The sequence below is a fragment of the Salvelinus namaycush genome, unplaced genomic scaffold, assembly GCF_016432855.1.
Source record: "Salvelinus namaycush isolate Seneca unplaced genomic scaffold, SaNama_1.0 Scaffold1522, whole genome shotgun sequence".
Classification (NCBI taxonomy): domain Eukaryota; kingdom Metazoa; phylum Chordata; class Actinopteri; order Salmoniformes; family Salmonidae; genus Salvelinus; species Salvelinus namaycush.
Genome location: NW_024058256.1, coordinates 16,158 through 34,809, shown reverse-complemented (window position 1 = coordinate 34,809; position 18,652 = coordinate 16,158). Strand labels below are relative to the sequence as shown.

Sequence of the window (18,652 nt, the reverse complement as noted above, 5' to 3'; positions counted from 1 at the left end):
TCACCCCTCTGCCACGCATGAAGCAGAAGTGAGTGTATTTGGGGAGGAGGTTTTTGTCATGGTGTATATCACTGTGATAGGAGAGTCATTTTGAGTCTGACAGTAATACACTACTGAGTCTGTCTCCTCCACATTGTTAATAATCAAACAATAATCTGATTTAGACTGATGATTAGATGTGAATTTATGAGAGGAGAAACCAGAACCATATTCTACAGAGCTCCAACCAGTGTGGTACCACCTTAACACGTCCTGAGGGACTCCTCCTGGAACCTGTTTATACCAACCAGCAATATTATCAACAGTCCACAGGTTACAGTCCATAGTGGCCTTCTCTACTATCAACAGTCCCCAGGTTACAGTCCAGAGTGGTCGTCTCTATTATCAACAGTCCCCAGGTTACAGTCCAGAGTGGTCGTCTCTATTATTAACAGTCCCCAGGTTACAGTCCAGAGTGGTCGTCTCTATTATCAACAGTCCCCAGGTTACAGTCCATAGTGGCTGTCTCTATTATCAACAGTCCCCAGGTTACAGTCCAGAGTGGTCGTCTCTATTATCAACAGTCCCCAGGTTACAGTCCATAGTGGCTGTCTCTATCATCAACAGTCCCCAGGTTACAGTCCAGAGTGGTCGTCTCTATCATCAACAGTCCCCAGGTTACAGTCCAGAGTGTCCGTCTCTATTATCAACAGTCTCCAGGTTACAGTCCAGAGTGTCCGTCTCTATTATCAACAGTCCCCAGGTTACAGTCCAGAGTGGTCGTCTCTATTATCAACAGTCCCCAGGTTACAGTCCAGAGTGTCCGTCTCTATTATCAACAGTCCCCAGGTTACAGTCCAGAGTGTCCGTCTCTATCATCAACAGTCCCCAGGTTACAGTCCAGAGTGGTCGTCTCTATTATCAACAGTCCCCAGGTTACAGTCCAGAGTGGCCGTCTCTATTATCAACAGTCCCCAGGTTACAGTCCAGAGTGGACTTCTCTATTATCAACAGTCCCCAGGTTACAGTCCATAGTGGCCGTCTCTATTATCAACAGTCCCCAGGTTACAGTCCAGAGTGGCCGTCTCTATTATCAACAGTCCCCAGGTTACAGTCCATAGTGGCCGTGTCTCCTTTGCTCACTGTCACAACAGGAGGCTTCTGTGTCACCACAGTCACACCACTGACACCTTGGAAATAAGAAGATGACATGTAGTAAAGAGAAACATACAGACTCATTATTAATAAACTAGGAAATAAAACCTCCAGGAAGTCAGACTCCTTACATGTTAGAGCAGTGATGAGAGTGCAGAGTGTCCCCAGCATGTTGTCAGTGTGTGGTGTGAACGGCCCTTACTGTCCAGCTGAGAGATGAGCAGGGTTGGAGTGTGAGGAGAGGAGAGGCTGCAGAACCCACCTATAAGGAGACAGACAGGGAGGACCAGAGGGAGGGGCCTCTGCAGGTAACCTATCACCAAGCCAGGGAGGACCAGAGGGAGGGGCCTCTACAGTTAACCAATCACTCTCTACTCTCAAACATACTGTATCTGGGTCTTCACAAGACCAACAGACAGATTTCTAAATAATATCTGGACGTATCCTATATCTTCATAACTGTGACATACATTTCAATTAGAGTCAATATTAAACTATAAAAAATGCAAATATTTGAGATAAGACTATTTCATAAACATATTGGATTTGTTTTGTTGCATTGTAAAGATCAGTATTATGTTTCTTCTCAGTTATGTTAGTTAGTTTAAATCAGCAGTTCATAATATGTATAATAATAACATTATAATAATATTATCTGGACCTGATAGTGGGGTTCTGAACTAACAGTACATCACTAAATGACTGATGATGTAATATGTCTCTACTGTAAACCAGGGGACTGACTATCATGGAGGTTGTCTGATACATGGAGTCTTCTGTTAGGACTGAACCTTCTGGAATATCACTTTATCATTCATGCTTTGTGACAACTAGGTGTAATTGTTAATGACAACATTCTAGTAAATGTGTGAAGGGTTTTGTGTAAAACACAAGCATGGAATGTTCTCCTACTGCAGACACACTGGTTCAGGATGACTTGACATTCAGTTAGTGTCTATATTCAGAACATCTGAAAGCAGAAGTGAGTGTGTTTGGTGAGGAGGTTTTTGTCATGGTGTATATCACTGTGATACGAGGGCAAAAGGAGAGTCATTCCGAGTCTGACAGTAATACACTGCTGAGTCTGTCTCTTCCACATTACTGATTATAAACTGATAATCCTTACCAGACGTGGCTTTAGATGTGAAACGATCAGAGGAGAAACCAGAACCATATTCATCAGGAGAGTCATTTGTGTAGTAAAACCTTAACACATACTGAGGAGCTCCTCCTGGAACCTGTTTATACCAGCTTACATAATTGACTTCATCTTTGGTAATGTCACAGTAAAAAGTAGCAGTCCCCTTTGTACTGACAGTCAGTACTGAAGGTGTCTGTGTCACTGCTTTCTGGCAACTGACATCTGTGGGAATCAAATACAATTTAAGACATGTAATCATACATGAATTAACAACTTCTAATGTCTTGTTTTGATTCATGTTGAACATATAGTAAATTCCTTACATGTTAGAGCAGTGATGAGAGTGCAGAGTGTCCCCAGCATGTTGTCAGTGTGTGGTGTGAAAGGCCCTTACTGTCCAGCTGAGAGATGAGCAGGGTTGGAGTGTGAGGAGAGGAGAGGCTGCAGAACCCACCTATAAGGAGACAGACAGGGAGGACCAGAGGGAGGGGCCTCTGAAGTTAACCAATCACCAGCTATTCTCATTGCTCTACATGAGGCCCTGTCTTCTTCACTGACTCATATTCTACCTCCATCAAACCATAACTGGAGTTTAATATCCTATACTAGTTCTACACAAGACTAACATAATGATGAGGTATCTAATCTCCTACCTCCATCAAACCATGAATGGAGTTTATTATCCTATACTAGTTCTACACAAGACTAACATAATTATGAGGTACTCAGGATGTCTCCCTATTCCCTTTATAGTGCACTACTGTTGACCAGAACCCAATGGGCCTTTGTCAAAAGTAGTGCACTATAAAGGGAACATAGTGCCATTTGGGACACATTTTCAGTTTCAGTCTACTCCTCTGGTCACCTGCAGACCCCCCCACCACCCCCTCCCCCCACACAGTTCTGAGAGGAGATAAAATAACCTCTTCATTTGCATGAAGCTATAAATAAGGAGAGGAGGAGGGGAGGGGAAGCAGGTGTGTCCTGGGGGAGAAGGGGAACAACACATCACTGCCTGTAACTCAGTGTCAGATCTAGGACACGTCCCTGGTGAATGACTCTGATAACTAGAGATAGTAGACATGAAACCATCAGCTGGTCTTTGGGTGGGACTGAAACCAGTGGGCTACAGACAGATGTTCCTGTTGTAAAGTACATGTAGATCTTTCCTCAGTCATTATTGGTGGTCCTATGTCCTCCTCTGCTGTACGTTGATAGAACTGCAGACTCTATTCTGATCACTGATGCACGATGGGGTGAATCCTAACTTCTAATTAAGGTGAATCTTTACTTAGTCATGCATTGATGCCAATGGGAGACTAAGTGAAAATGTGACTGAACTGCAAGTTAGGATTCTCCCCAATGTGAACAAGACCAGACTGAGTGAGGGCACCACCGAGGACAGATGTGAGGAACCAGATGAGGACACAGAGAGAGAAAATGGAACAGGACAAGGGTTCATGAGGACCAGAGGAAGAAGGGTCCCTAAACCTTAGTTAGACAGATATAGTCTCTCTCTACTACACCCATCCACTAGTACTAGAGGAAGGAGGGTCCCTAAACCTTAGTTAGACAGATATAGTCTCTCTACTACTACACCCATCCACTAGTACTAGAGGAAGGAGGGTCCCTAAACCTTAGTTAGACAGATATAGTCTCTCTCTACTACACCCATCCACTAGTACTAGAGGAAGGAGGGTCCCTAAACCTTGGTTAGACAGATATAGTCTCTCTCTACTACACCCATCCACTAGTACTAGAGGAAGGAGGGTCCCTAAACCTTAGTTAGACAGATATAGTCTCTCTACTACTACACCCATCCACTAGTACTAGAGGAAGGAGGGTCCCTAAACCTTAGTTAGACAGATATAGTCTCTCTCTACTACACCCATCCACTAGTACTAGAGGAAGGAGGGTCCCTAAACCTTGGTTAGACAGATATAGTCTCTCTACTACTACACCCATCCACTAGTACTAGAGGAAGAAGGGTCCCTAAACCTTAGTTAGACAGATATAGTCTCTCTACTACTACACCCATCCACTAGTACTAGAGGAAGGAGGGTCCCTAAACCTTAGTTAGACAGATATAGTCTCTCTCTACTACATCCATCCACTAGTACTAGAGGAAGGAGGGTCCCTAAACCTTGGTTAGACAGATATAGTCTCTCTCTACTACACCCATCCACTAGTACTAGAGGAAGAAGGGTCCCTAAACCTTAGTTAGACAGATATAGTCTCTCTACTACTACACCCATCCACTAGTACTAGAGGAAGGAGGGTCCCTAAACCTTAGTTAGACAGATATAGTCTCTCTACTACTACACCCATCCACTAGTACTAGAGGAAGGAGGGTCCCTAAACCTTAGTTAGACTGATATAGTCTCTCTACTACTACACCCATCCACTAGTACTAGAGGAAGGAGGGTCCCTAAACCTTAGTTAGACTGATATAGTCTCAACTACATCACTACACTCCTCTCTGAACCAGACCAACACAGAACTGAGCAGAGCTTTGTACTGACAACAGAGATATTGTACACTAACTTTCCATAACGTTATCATTTCTGAATGATTTGAAACAGCGTGATGGATTTAGTCTGGAAATTATTACAATGAACTACAACTATAATGAAATACAACTATAATGAAATACAACTGTTTGAGCCACAAGGTGGAAGCATATTATAATATTATATCTCTTGTTTTTCCCCCTGCTGGCAAAGATGTACGGAGAGAAAATATTCATGAGTAAAATGTTTTTGTACATTATAGTAAGACGTACGTTTATAACACTATTGAATATAAACTATGAATATATTGAATTTATCATGTTACTGTACTGTTTTAATTCTTCATACAGTGAAAAGTACAAGCAAATATTGCCTAGGAAATAATCAAGTTGCCTTTTCAAATTAACTATTTTAAATAGATTATTAAATATATACTTTCAGAATGTTCTTATAATACAATCATATCTGTTACGTTCCCCAGTTTTCTGTGTTGTGGTATGTATTTGAGTGTGTGTTTCAGGAGATAGCTTCCTGAGTTCTCCATGGCTAATTGATAATTGATAATAGAGCTGACCACGCCCCCTCGTCAAGCAGCTGACACTAATTACCTTTGCCACCTGAGGAATATAAAAGCCAGTGTTCTGTTCAGGAAAAGAGATCTTTTTGTGGAGGGAGAGAAATCATTAGAGAGAAGATTTTGGAAAGATTGGAGAGAGAGATCCTTGCTTGAGAATTTGATTGTGATAAAGTGTTGGTTGTTTCTCAGAGATTTGGTATGTACTATATAAGTTGTTGCTGAGGGAGCTGATTGGTTATGTCATGTGTTATAGGACGCACTGTTTTGATTATTGAAATTGTTTGTTAATAATTGTTCTGTTTCATTTGTTCCCAGGGGGGAAGGAGAAGGCACTTTGGGAGTGCTTAGGCAAGAGGCCCGCGGGCATACATATACCCGTAGTATATTCATTGTCTAGGCACACTAGGTAAGACCTGGGCGGACCACCCCCTGTATTTTGGTTAGGGCACCAGGTGGTGCTAAGATAGGTAAGTGGTGGGTAGGCAGGTTAGATAGGAAAGGGGGAAGTTTTGATATTTACTTTCTTTGCTTTGGTTCCGTCCAGCCCCTTTTCCCCATATTACCGTAAGGAAATAAATCCTAGTAACGGTAAAATCTGCCTTTGTCGTCCTTACTCACGCCTACAGTCCATACCTCTTACACTTCACGGGGAGTTGAGTTGCAGCAGGGAGTTGCGTTCCCTCTTCTCAGAGGCGTGCGTAACAATATCACAGTAATGAAGGTTCTCAATAATGTGAAGTTGTAATTTAAACCTCTGGTCCATCTCTGGTTATTCATTAACATTACAGTAAACCTGCTCTACATCCTGGATATCTAGATCAACTATTTCTGGATCTGGACTAAAGTCAGAGAGCAGGCTGCTCTATTTGAGTTCAGTTAAACTCCCCCTCATTTAGTGCTGCTAACAGTGATGTTCATCAACATGCTCAAATACAAACACTTGTTCTTTAGAATGTTCTTTATTTAATATCCACAATACAGCAAAGCTCTAACTATTCCTCTATTATACATCTGCAAAGCAACCCATTTCAAATATACAGAGTCTACTTATCATGTAGCCTATGATATCAGTGTGATTAGCTATTTATCTTTTATGGAACATATTGTATATATGCAGGTTAAACTTCTAATGCATTAACAATAACTTGAAAAGTGATGTAGAAAATCAAATGGACATTACAATGGTTCTCAGGCTATTCAGTGCTGCATACAGACTTCTTGATGTCTTTCTCAGCGAACTTGGAGCCCGCGGTGACTTTACATGAGAACACTTTGTCCTGGTTCCATTCTGACGTGTCAACGGTCAGACAGCTGCTGAGTTGGAACGTCTTGTCGGCTTGCGGCACCGGGCCACTCGTAGCGATGCCGCCGGTGACCCGATTCCCTCCCGCGGTCCAGCTGACATCAGCGTAGCCCATGGCCATCTGACTGGCCAGACACACCAGGGTGACTTTGCTGGACTTCAACTCATCGCTGGACGGAGGGAAGATGGTCAAGACAGGCGGAGGGAGGGTAGAGTCTGGACCAATGGAATGAGCAGAATAAATATTACACAAAATCATTTGATAAATTAGTAGAATGAAACAGGGTTGTGTGATTATACTGTAGAATAAAAAATATTACATTTTCTCAAAGGCTACAAACAATTAACATGTTGGGCTCATAAATGAAAAGGCACTAAAACCATGTAATTCTATTGTTACATATTACTCATATGTCTGTTTGTAGCTGGACTTATTTAGAAACTTTCTAAGTAACTCTCCATATGTGACTTTTCAGAGGTAAAGCAGATTTCTGTGCAAGTGGATAATGAGTTCAGATCTCTACGTTTAAACATAATCAAGAAGTCAGATGTGCTGAATGAGGGATACAATCAAACATATATCCTACTACTAGTCAACCAGCAAACGGAGTTACCAACTGTAATGTAGTAGCCTGCAATGTAATGAAGCATGTAGCAATATTGTGTGTAACTACCATATACATGGTTTTATCATTATTTAATATAACATGGGACCAACATTTTAAAGGTTCATACAACTTTATGTAGACTTCACATTCAAATCTACCTCTGAGTAAATATATTATTATTGTATGAGACATTATAAATGAGTAGTGTTGTCAAGTGACAGCAGTAACCTACATGGTCAAATAGTCCATCACGTTTCTTAAGTTTAAATGTGAAATCAACAACTACAGATATACTGTAGGCTATGAAGCTGTCACATGGTGTCCATGACTCTTGATAATCAGTCTACAAAGTAGGTTATTTACACTAAATAAATATGAAAAAATAATATAATGTTAAGTACTTTAACTTTTTTAACTATTATGTATTACAAAAACCCATTTTAAAAAACCATATAAGGTTAAAAGAAAGGGTACTCACCAGTAACAATGTCACGTTCCTGACCTGTTTTCTGTTGTTTTGTATGTGTTTAGTTGGTCAGGACGTGAGCTGGGTGGGAATTCTATGTTGTGTGTCTAGTTTGTCTGTTTCTATGTCCAGCCTAATATGGTTCTCAATCAGAGGCAGATGGTAATCGTTGTCCCTGATTGAGAATCATATATAGGAGGCTTGTTTTGTGTTGGGATTTGGTGGTTGTTTGTTACCTGTCTCTGTGTTTGTGTTCTGCACCAGATAGGTCTGTATCGGTTTTGCACATTTGTTATTTTGTATGTTGTTTGTAGTGTTTCACTTGTTCTTTTATTAAACATGTTGAACACTAGCCGCGCTGCACTTTGGTCCTCTCCTTCACCTATGGAAGAAAGCCGTTACAGAAACACCCACCAAACCCGGACCAAGCAGCGTGGCAACGGGCAGCAGCAACAGCAGCAGCAGTACAAGGAGGAATGGACATGGGAGGAGATTCTGGACGGAGAAGGACCCTGGGCAGAGCCAGAGGAGTGTCGCCGTCCCAAAGCGGAGCTGGAGGCATCAAAAGCGGAGAGGCGGCATTATGAGGCGCTTGCAAGGCAGAGTGGCTGGAAACCCGAGAGGCTCACCCAAAAATTTCTTGGGGGGGGGGCTAAATGGGAGTGTGGCGAAGCCGGGTTGGATACCTGAGCCAACTCCCCGGGCTTACCGTGGAGTGAGAGGGCGTCGTACTGGTCAGACACCGTGTTATGCGGTAAAGCGCACGGTGTCCCCAGTACGCGTGCTTAGCCCAGTGCGGGCTATTCCACCTTGCCGCACTGGGAGGGCTAGGTTGGGCATCGAGCCGGATGTCATGAAGCCGGCCCAACGTATCTGGCCTCCAGTACGTCTCCTCGGGCCGGCGTACATGGCACCAGCCTTACAGGTGGTGTCCCCGGTTCGCCTGCATAGCCCAGTGCGGGTTATTCCACCTCGCCGCACTGGCAGGGCTACGGGGACCATTCAACCTGGTAAGGTTGGAGAGGCTCGGTGCTCAAGAGCGCGTGTCCTCCTTCACGGTCCGGTATATCCGGCGCCACCTTCCCGCCCCAGACCAGTACCACCAGTGCCTACACCACGCACCAGGCTTCCAGTGCATCTCCAGAGCCCTGTTCCTCCTCCCCGCACTCGCCCTGAGGTGCGTGCCCTCAGCCCGGTACCTCCAGTTCCGGCACCACGCATCAGGCCTATTGTGCGTCTCAGCCGGCCAGAGTCATCCGTCTGCCCAGCGCCGTCTGAGCCATCCGTCTGCCCAGCGCCGTCTGAGCCATCCGTCTGCCCAGCGCCGTCTGAGCCATCCGTCTGCCCAGCGCCGTCTGAGCCATCCGTCTGCCCAGCGCCGTCTGAGCCATCCGTCTGCCCAGCGCCGTCTGAGCCATCCGTCTGCCCAGCGCCATCTGAGCCATCCGTCTGCCCAGCGCCATCTGAGCCATCTGTCTGCCCAGCGCCATCTGAGTCATCCGTCTGCCACGAGCCATTATAGCCGCCCGTCTGTCCCGAGCCATTAGAGCCGTCCGTCAGTCAGGAGCCGCTAGAGCCGTCCGTCAGTCAGGAGCTGCCAGAGACGCCAGCCAGTCAGGAGCTGCCAGAGACGCCAGCCAGTCAGGAGCTGCCAGAGACGCCAGCCAGTCAGGAGCTGCCAGAGACGCCAGCCAGTCAGGAGCTGCCAGAGACGCCAGCCAGTCAGGAGCTGCCAGAGCTGCCCTACAGTCATGAGCTGCCCTACAGTCATGAGCTGCCCTACAGTCATGAGCTGCCCTCCAGTCATGAGCTGCCCTCCAGTCATGAGCTGCCCTCCAGTCATGAGCTGCCCTACAGTCATGAGCTGCCCTACAGTCATGAGCTGCCCTACAGTCATGAGCTGCCCTACAGTCATGAGCGGTCACCCAGTCCGGAGCTGCCACTCAGTCCGGAGCTGCCATTCAGTCCGGAGCTGCCACTCAGTCCGGAGCTGCCACTCAGTCCGGAGCTGCCACTCAGTCCGGAGCTGCCACTCAGTCCGGAGCTGCCACTCAGTCCGGAGCTGCCACTCAGTCCGGAGCTGCCACTCAGTCCGGAGCTGCCACTCAGTCCGGAGCTGCCATTAGTCCGGAGTTGCCCCTCTGTCCTGAGCTACCTCTCTGTCCTGAGCTACCTCTCTGTCCTGAGCTACCTCTCTGTCCTGAGCTACCTCTCTGTCCTGAGCTACCTCCTAAATCATGTGGGGGCCTTGGGGAGGATTCTTAGGCCAAGGTCGTGGGCGAGGGTCGCCACTCAAAGGACGCTAAGGAGGGGGACAAAGACAGTGGTGGAGTGGTGTCCTCGTCCTGCGCCGGAGCCGCCACCGCGGACAGATGCCCACCCAGACCCTCCCCTTGAGTTTTAGGGGTGCGCCCGGAGTTCGCACCTTGAGGGGGGGGTTCTGTCACGTTCCTGACCTGTTTTCTGTTGTTTTGTATGTGTTTAGTTGGTCAGGACGTGAGCTGGGTGGGAATTCTATGTTGTGTGTCTAGTTTGTCTGTTTCTATGTCCAGCCTAATATGGTTCTCAATCAGAGGCAGATGGTAATCGTTGTCCCTGATTGAGAATCATATATAGGAGGCTTGTTTTGTGTTGGGATTTGGTGGGTGTTTGTTACCTGTCTCTGTGTTTGTGTTCTGCACCAGATAGGTCTGTATCGGTTTTGCACATTTGTTATTTTGTATGTTGTTTGTAGTGTTTCACTTGTTCTTTTATTAAACATGTTGAACACTAGCCGCGCTGCACTTTGGTCCTCTCCTTCACCTATGGAAGAAAGCCGTTACAAACAAAGAGCTTGGTTCCTTGTCCGAATACCACAGTGATTCAGTTTGTATACACAGCCGTACAAAAACCTCCTCACTCTCTCTACTGAGAGGACAGGAACTGAAACATCCCATTCAGACAGAGCTTCACTCTCTCTACTGAGAGGACAGGAACTGAAACATCCCATTCAGACAGAGCTTCACTCGCTCTACTGAGAGGACAGGAACTGAAACATCCCATTCAGACAGAGCTTCACTCTCTCTACTGAGAGGACAGGAACTGAAACATCCCATTCAGACAGAGCTTCACTCCCTCTACTGAGAGGACAGGAACTGAAACATCCCATTCAGACAGAGCTTCACTCTCTCTACTGAGAGGACAGGAACTGAAACATCCCATTCAGACAGAGCTTCACTCTCTCTACTGAGAGGACAGGAACTGAAACATCCCATTCAGACAGAGCTTCACTCTCTCTACTGAGAGGACAGGAACTGAAACATCCCATTCAGACAGAGCTTCACTCTCTCTACTGAGAGGACAGGAACTGAAACATCCCATTCAGACAGAGCTTCACTCTCTCTACTGAGAGGACAGGAACTGAAACATCCCATTCAGACAGAGCTTCACTCTCTCTACTGAGAGGACAGGAACTGAAACATCCCATTCAGACAGAGCTTCACTCTCTCTACTGAGAGGACAGGAACTGAAACATCCCATTCAGACAGAGCTTCACTCTCTCTACTGAGAGGACAGGAACTGAAACATCCCATTCAGACAGAGCTTCACTCGCTCTACTGAGAGGACAGGAACTGAAACATCCCATTCAGACAGAGCTTCACTCTCTCTACTGAGAGGACAGGAACTGAAACATCCCATTCAGACAGAGCTTCACTCCCTCTACTGAGAGGACAGGAACTGAAACATCCCATTCAGACAGAGCTTCACTCTCTCTACTGAGAGGACAGGAACTGAAACATCCCATTCAGACAGAGCTTCACTCTCTCTACTGAGAGGACAGGAACTGAAACATCCCATTCAGACAGAGCTTCACTCTCTCTACTGAGAGGACAGGAACTGAAACATCCAATTCAGACAGAGCTTCACTCTCTCTACTGAGAGGACAGGAACTGAAACATCCCATTCAGACAGAGCTTCACTCTCTCTACTGAGAGGACAGGAACTGAAACATCCCATTCAGACAGAGCTTCACTCTCTCTACTGAGAGGACAGGAACTGAAACATCCCATTCAGACAGAGCTTCACTCTCTCTACTGAGAGGACAGGAACTGAAACATCCCATTCAGACAGAGCTTCACTCTCACTACAAACATCTCTTGTTTTTCTAGAGTTCCTCTCTATGAAGTAACAGTATATAGTATAGCATCATATTCTGCTGTTGGTGTCTGGTCCTTTTGAATCCATCAGTTAAAGCACTATCCATATGATGCAGTATTGACCTGAGGATGATGATGATGATGATGATGATGATGATGGTGGTGGTGGTGGTGATGATGATGATGGTGATGATGATGATGATGATGATGGTGGTGGTGGTGATGATGATGGTGATGATGATGGTGATGATGATGATGATGATGGTGGTGGTGGTGGTGGTGGTGATGATGATGGTGATGCTGATGCTGATGATGATGATGATCACAACAAGAGAAACAACATCAGTTTCCTTTCAGACAATGTCTTCTTATAATCTTTTTGACATGTAGGAATGAATGGTTCTTCCATTTCCAGATCTCCCATTGTGACATGTATATATTGTTATAATAATCACTGACCAACTGCTGTTTCTTAGAGTTCACCCCACTGCCACGCATGAAGCAGAAGTGAGTGTATTTGGTGAGGAGGTTTTTGTCATGGTGTTTATCACAGTGATAGGAAAGTCATTTTGAGTCTGACAGTAATACACTGCTGAGTCTGTCTCCTCCAAATTGTTAATAATCAAACAATAATCCGATTTAGACTGATGATTAAATGTGAATTTAGGAGAGGAGAAACCAGAACCATATTCTACAGAGCTCCAACCAGTGTGGTACCACCTTAACACGTACTGAGGGACTCCTCCTGGAACCTGCTTATACCAACCAGCAATATTATCAACAGTCCCCAGGTTACAGTCCAGAGTGGCCGTCTCTATTATCAACAGTCCCCAGGTTACAGTCCAGAGTGGCCGTCTCTACTATCAACAGTCCCCAGGTTACAGTCCAGAGAGGCCGTCTCTATTATCAACAGTCCCCAGGTTACAGTCCAGAGTGGCCGTCTCTATTATCAACAGTCCCCAGGTTACAGTCCATAGTGGCCGTCTCTATTATCAACAGTTCCCAGGTTACAGTCCAGAGTGGCCATCTCTATCATCAACAGTCCCCAGGTTACAGTCCAGAGTGGCCATCTCTATCATCAACAGTCACCAGGTTACAGTCCAGAGTGGCCATCTCTATCATCAACAGTCCCCAGGTTACAGTCCAGAGTGGCCGTCTCTATCATCAACAGTCCCCAGGTTACAGTCCAGAGTGGCCATCTCTATCATCAACAGTCACCAGGTTACAGTCCAGAGTGGCCATCTCTATCATCAACAGTCCCCAGGTTACAGTCCAGAGTGGCCGTCTCTATTATCAACAGACCCCAGGTTACCATCCATAGTGGCCAACTCTATTATCAACAGTTCCCAGGTTACAGTCCAGAGTGGCCGTCTCTATTATCAACAGTACCCAGGTTACAGTCCAGAGTGGCCATCTCTATCATCAACAGTCACCAGGTTACAGTCCAGAGTGGCCATCTCTATCATCAACAGTCCCCAGGTTACAGTCCATAGTGGCCGTCTCTATTATCAACAGTTCCCAGGTTACAGTCCAGAGTGGCCATCTCTATCATCAACAGTCCCCAGGTTACAGTCCAGAGTGGCCGTCTCTATTATCAACAGTCCCCAGGTTACAGTCCAGAGTGGCCGTCTCTATTATCAACAGTCCCCAGGTTACAGTCCAGAGTGGCCGTCTCTATCATCAACAGTCCCCAGGTTACAGTCCATAGTGGCCGTCTCTATCATCAACAGTCCCCAGGTTACAGTCCATAGTGGCCGTCTCTATTATCAACAGTCCCCAGGTTACAGTCCAGAGTGGCCGTCTCTATTATCAACAGTCCCCAGGTTACAGTCCATAGTGGCCGTCTCTACTATCAACAGTCCCCAGGTTACAGTCCATAGTGGCCATCTCTATTATCAACAGTCCCCAGGTTACAGTCCAGAGTGGCCGTCTCTATTATCAACAGTCACCAGGTTACAGTCCAGAGTGGCCGTCTCTATTATCAACAGTCCCCAGGTTATAGTCCAGAGTGGCCTTCTCTATTATCAACAGTCCCCAGGTTACAGTCCAGAGTGGCCGTCTCTATTATCAACAGTCCCCAGGTTACAGTCCAGAGTGGCCGTCTCTACTATCAACAGTCCCCAGGTTACAGTCCAGAGTGGCCGTCTCTACTATCAACAGTCCCCAGGTTACAGTCCAGAGTGGCCGTCTCTACTATCAACAGTCCCCAGGTTACAGTCCAGAGTGGCCGTCTCTATTATCAACAGTCCCCAGGTTACAGTCCAGAGTGGCCGTGTCTAATATCAACAGTCCCCAGGTTACAGTCCAGAGTGCCCGTCTCTATTATCAATAGTCCCCAGGTTACAGTCCAGAGTGGCCGTCTCTATTATCAACAGTCCCCAGGTTACAGTCCAGAGTGCCCGTCTCTATTATCAACAGTCCCCAGGTTACAGTCCAGAGTGGCCGTCTCTATCATCAACAGTCCCCAGGTTACAGTCCAGAGTGGCCGTGTCTAATATCAACAGTCCCCAGGTTACAGTCCAGAGTGCCCGTCTCTATTATCAATAGTCCCCAGGTTACAGTCCAGAGTGGCCGTCTCTATTATCAACAGTCCCCAGGTTACAGTCCAGAGTGCCCGTCTCTATTATCAACAGTCCCCAGGTTACAGTCCAGAGTGCCCGTCTCTATTATCAACAGTCCCCAGGTTACAGTCCAGAGTGCCCGTCTCTATTATCAACAGTCCCCAGGTTACAGTCCAGAGTGCCCGTCTCTATCATCAACAGTCCCCAGGTTACAGTCCAGAGTGCCCGTCTCTATTATCAACAGTCCCCAGGTTACAGTCCAGAGTGGCCGTCTCTATTATCAACAGTCCCCAGGTTACAGTCCAGAGTGCCCGTCTCTATTATCAACAGTCCCCAGGTTACAGTCCAGAGTGCCCGTCTCTATTATCAACAGTCCCCAGGTTACAGTCCAGAGTGGCCGTCTCTACTATCAACAGTCCCCAGGTTACAGTCCAGAGTGCCCGTCTCTATTATCAACAGTCCCCAGGTTAAAGTCCAGAGTGGCCGTCTCTATTATCAACAGACCCCAGGTTACAGTCCAGAGTGGTCGTCTCTATTATCAACAGTCCCCAGGTTACAGTCCAGAGTGCCCGTCTCTATTATCAACAGTCCCCAGGTTACAGTCCAGAGTGGCCGTCTCTATTATCAACAGTCCCCAGGTTACAGTCCATAGTGGCCGTCTCTATTATCAACAGTTCCCAGGTTACAGTCCAGAGTGGCCGTCTCTATTATCAACAGTCCCCAGGTTACAGTCCAGAGTGGCCATCTCTATCATCAACAGTCCCCAGGTTACAGTCCAGAGTGGCCATCTCTATCATCAACAGTCACCAGGTTACAGTCCAGAGTGGCCATCTCTATCATCAACAGTCCCCAGGTTACAGTCCAGAGTGGCCGTCTCTATCATCAACAGTCCCCAGGTTACAGTCCAGAGTGGCCGTCTCTATCATCAACAGTCCCCAGGTTACAGTCCAGAGTGGCCATCTCTATCATCAACAGTCCCCAGGTTACAGTCCAGAGTGGCCGTCTCTATTATCAACAGACCCCAGGTTACCATCCATAGTGGCCAACTCTATTATCAACAGTTCCCAGGTTACAGTCCAGAGTGGCCGTCTCTATTATCAACAGTACCCAGGTTACAGTCCAGAGTGGCCATCTCTATCATCAACAGTCACCAGGTTACAGTCCAGAGTGGCCATCTCTATCATCAACAGTCCCCAGGTTACAGTCCATAGTGGCCGTCTCTATTATCAACAGTTCCCAGGTTACAGTCCAGAGTGGCCATCTCTATCATCAACAGTCCCCAGGTTACAGTCCAGAGTGGCCGTCTCTATTATCAACAGTCCCCAGGTTACAGTCCAGAGTGGCCGTCTCTATTATCAACAGTCCCCAGGTTACAGTCCAGAGTGGCCGTCTCTATCATCAACAGTCCCCAGGTTACAGTCCATAGTGGCCGTCTCTATCATCAACAGTCCCCAGGTTACAGTCCATAGTGGCCGTCTCTATTATCAACAGTCCCCAGGTTACAGTCCAGAGTGGCCGTCTCTATTATCAACAGTCCCCAGGTTACAGTCCATAGTGGCCGTCTCTACTATCAACAGTCCCCAGGTTACAGTCCATAGTGGCCATCTCTATTATCAACAGTCCCCAGGTTACAGTCCAGAGTGGCCGTCTCTATTATCAACAGTCACCAGGTTACAGTCCAGAGTGGCCGTCTCTATTATCAACAGTCCCCAGGTTATTGTCCAGAGTGGCCTTCTCTATTATCAACAGTCCCCAGGTTACAGTCCAGAGTGGCCGTCTCTATTATCAACAGTCCCCAGGTTACAGTCCAGAGTGGCCGTCTCTACTATCAACAGTCCCCAGGTTACAGTCCAGAGTGGCCGTCTCTACTATCAACAGTCCCCAGGTTACAGTCCAGAGTGGCCGTCTCTATTATCAACAGTCCCCAGGTTACAGTCCAGAGTGGCCGTGTCTAATATCAACAGTCCCCAGGTTACAGTCCAGAGTGCCCGTCTCTATTATCAATAGTCCCCAGGTTACAGTCCAGAGTGGCCGTCTCTATTATCAACAGTCCCCAGGTTACAGTCCAGAGTGCCCGTCTCTATTATCAACAGTCCCCAGGTTACAGTCCAGAGTGGCCGTCTCTATCATCAACAGTCCCCAGGTTACAGTCCAGAGTGGCCGTGTCTAATATCAACAGTCCCCAGGTTACAGTCCAGAGTGCCCGTCTCTATTATCAATAGTCCCCAGGTTACAGTCCAGAGTGGCCGTCTCTATTATCAACAGTCCCCAGGTTACAGTCCAGAGTGCCCGTCTCTATTATCAACAGTCCCCAGGTTACAGTCCAGAGTGCCCGTCTCTATTATCAACAGTCCCCAGGTTACAGTCCAGAGTGCCCGTCTCTATTATCAACAGTCCCCAGGTTACAGTCCAGAGTGCCCGTCTCTATTATCAACAGTCCCCAGGTTACAGTCCAGAGTGCCCGTCTCTATTATCAACAGTCCCCAGGTTACAGTCCAGAGTGGCCGTCTCTATTATCAACAGTCCCCAGGTTACAGTCCAGAGTGCCCGTCTCTATTATCAACAGTCCCCAGGTTACAGTCCAGAGTGCCCGTCTCTATTATCAACAGTCCCCAGGTTACAGTCCAGAGTGGCCGTCTCTACTATCAACAGTCCCCAGGTTACAGTCCAGAGTGCCCGTCTCTATTATCAACAGTCCCCAGGTTAAAGTCCAGAGTGGCCGTCTCTATTATCAACAGACCCCAGGTTACAGTCCAGAGTGGTCGTCTCTATTATCAACAGTCCCCAGGTTACAGTCCAGAGTGCCCGTCTCTATTATCAACAGTCCCCAGGTTACAGTCCAGAGTGGCCGTCTCTCCTTTCCTCACCGTTACAACAATTGGCTTCTGTGTCACCACAGTCACACCACTGACACCTGGGAAATAATAAGATGACATGTAGTGAAGAGAAACATACAGACTCATTATCAATAAACCAGGAAGTAAAACCTCCGGGAAGTCAGACTTCTTACATGTTAGAGCAGTGATGAGAGTGCAGAGTGTCCCCAGCATGTTGTCAGTGTGTGGTGTGAACGACCTGTCCAGCTGAGAGATGAGCAGGGTTGGAGTGTGAGGAGAGGAGAGGCTGCAGGACCCACCTATAAGGAGACAGACAGGGAGGACCACTGGGAGGGGCCTCTGTAGTTAACCTATCACCAAACCAGGGAGGACCAGAGGGAGGGGCCTCTATATCTCACCCTATCAACTTCTGTATGATGGACATTTAATAAATTTAAATTACTGTAACTATTCAACAATCAAAAATATCAATATTTTATATTGGACTAACAACAACCATATGGGATCATTTTGGTTACACTGAAAAGAGCAGTATTTGGTTTCATTTGAGTTATGTTGGTAAGTTTCCTTAAAATCAGCATGTCATAATATAGATAATAACATTATAATAATATTATCTGGACCTGATAGTGGGGTTCTGAACTAACAGTACATCACTAAATGACTGATGTAATACGTCTCTACTGTAAACCAGGGGACTGACTATCATGGAGGTTGTCTGATACATGGAGTCTTCTGTTAGGACTGAACCTTCTGGAATATCACTTTATCATTCATGCTTTGTGACAACTAGGTGTAATTGTTAATGACAACATTCTAGTAAATGTGTGAAGGGTTTTGTGTAAAACACAAGCATGGAATGTTCTCCTACTGCAGACACACTGGTTCAGGATGACTTGACATTCAGTTAGTGTCTATATTCAGAACATCTGAAAGCAGAAGTGAGTGTGTTTGGTGGGGAGGTTTTTGTCATGATGTATATCACTGTGATACGAGCGCATAAGGAGAGTCATTCAGAGTCTGACAGTAATACACTGCTGAGACTGTCTCCTCCACATTACTGATTATAAACTGATAATCCTTATCAGACGTGGCTTTAGATGTGAAACGATCAGAGGAGAAACCAGATCCATATTCATCAGGAGAGTCATTTGTGTAGTAAAACCTTAACACATACTGAGGAGCTCCTCCTGGAACCTGCTTATACCAGCTTACATAATTGCCTTCATCTTTGGTAATGTCACAGTAAAAAGTAGCAGTCCCCTTTGTACTGACAGTCAGTACTGAAGGTGTCTGTGTCACTGCTTTCTGGCAACTGACATCTGTGGGAATTAAACACACCATTTATTAAGACAATTAATCATACATGAATGTAAAAC

The 18,652-nt window shown here is 46.4% G+C and overlaps 1 protein-coding gene and 1 long non-coding RNA gene across 2 annotated transcripts; both read right to left on the bottom strand.

Annotated features, from left to right (window-relative positions):
* Positions 1–1,048: 1,048 nt before the first annotated feature.
* LOC120036922 lies at positions 1,049–2,715 on the bottom strand. The gene is made up of 4 exons (XR_005474693.1): positions 2,599–2,715; positions 2,353–2,497; positions 1,266–1,396; positions 1,049–1,169 (listed from the first exon to the last, which is right to left on the bottom strand). It is a non-coding gene; the product is annotated as an uncharacterized LOC120036922 (long non-coding RNA).
* A 3,593-nt stretch (positions 2,716–6,308) lies between these two features.
* On the bottom strand, positions 6,309–17,486 carry LOC120036923 (immunoglobulin kappa light chain-like). The gene is made up of 5 exons (XM_038983214.1): positions 17,447–17,486; positions 17,240–17,350; positions 12,438–12,641; positions 10,562–10,597; positions 6,309–6,881 (listed from the first exon to the last, which is right to left on the bottom strand). The coding sequence occupies exons 1-5, from the start codon at positions 17,484–17,486 to the stop codon at positions 6,556–6,558; spliced, it is 717 nt and encodes a 238-aa protein (XP_038839142.1). The 3' UTR covers positions 6,309–6,555.
* Positions 17,487–18,652: the final 1,166 nt, after the last annotated feature.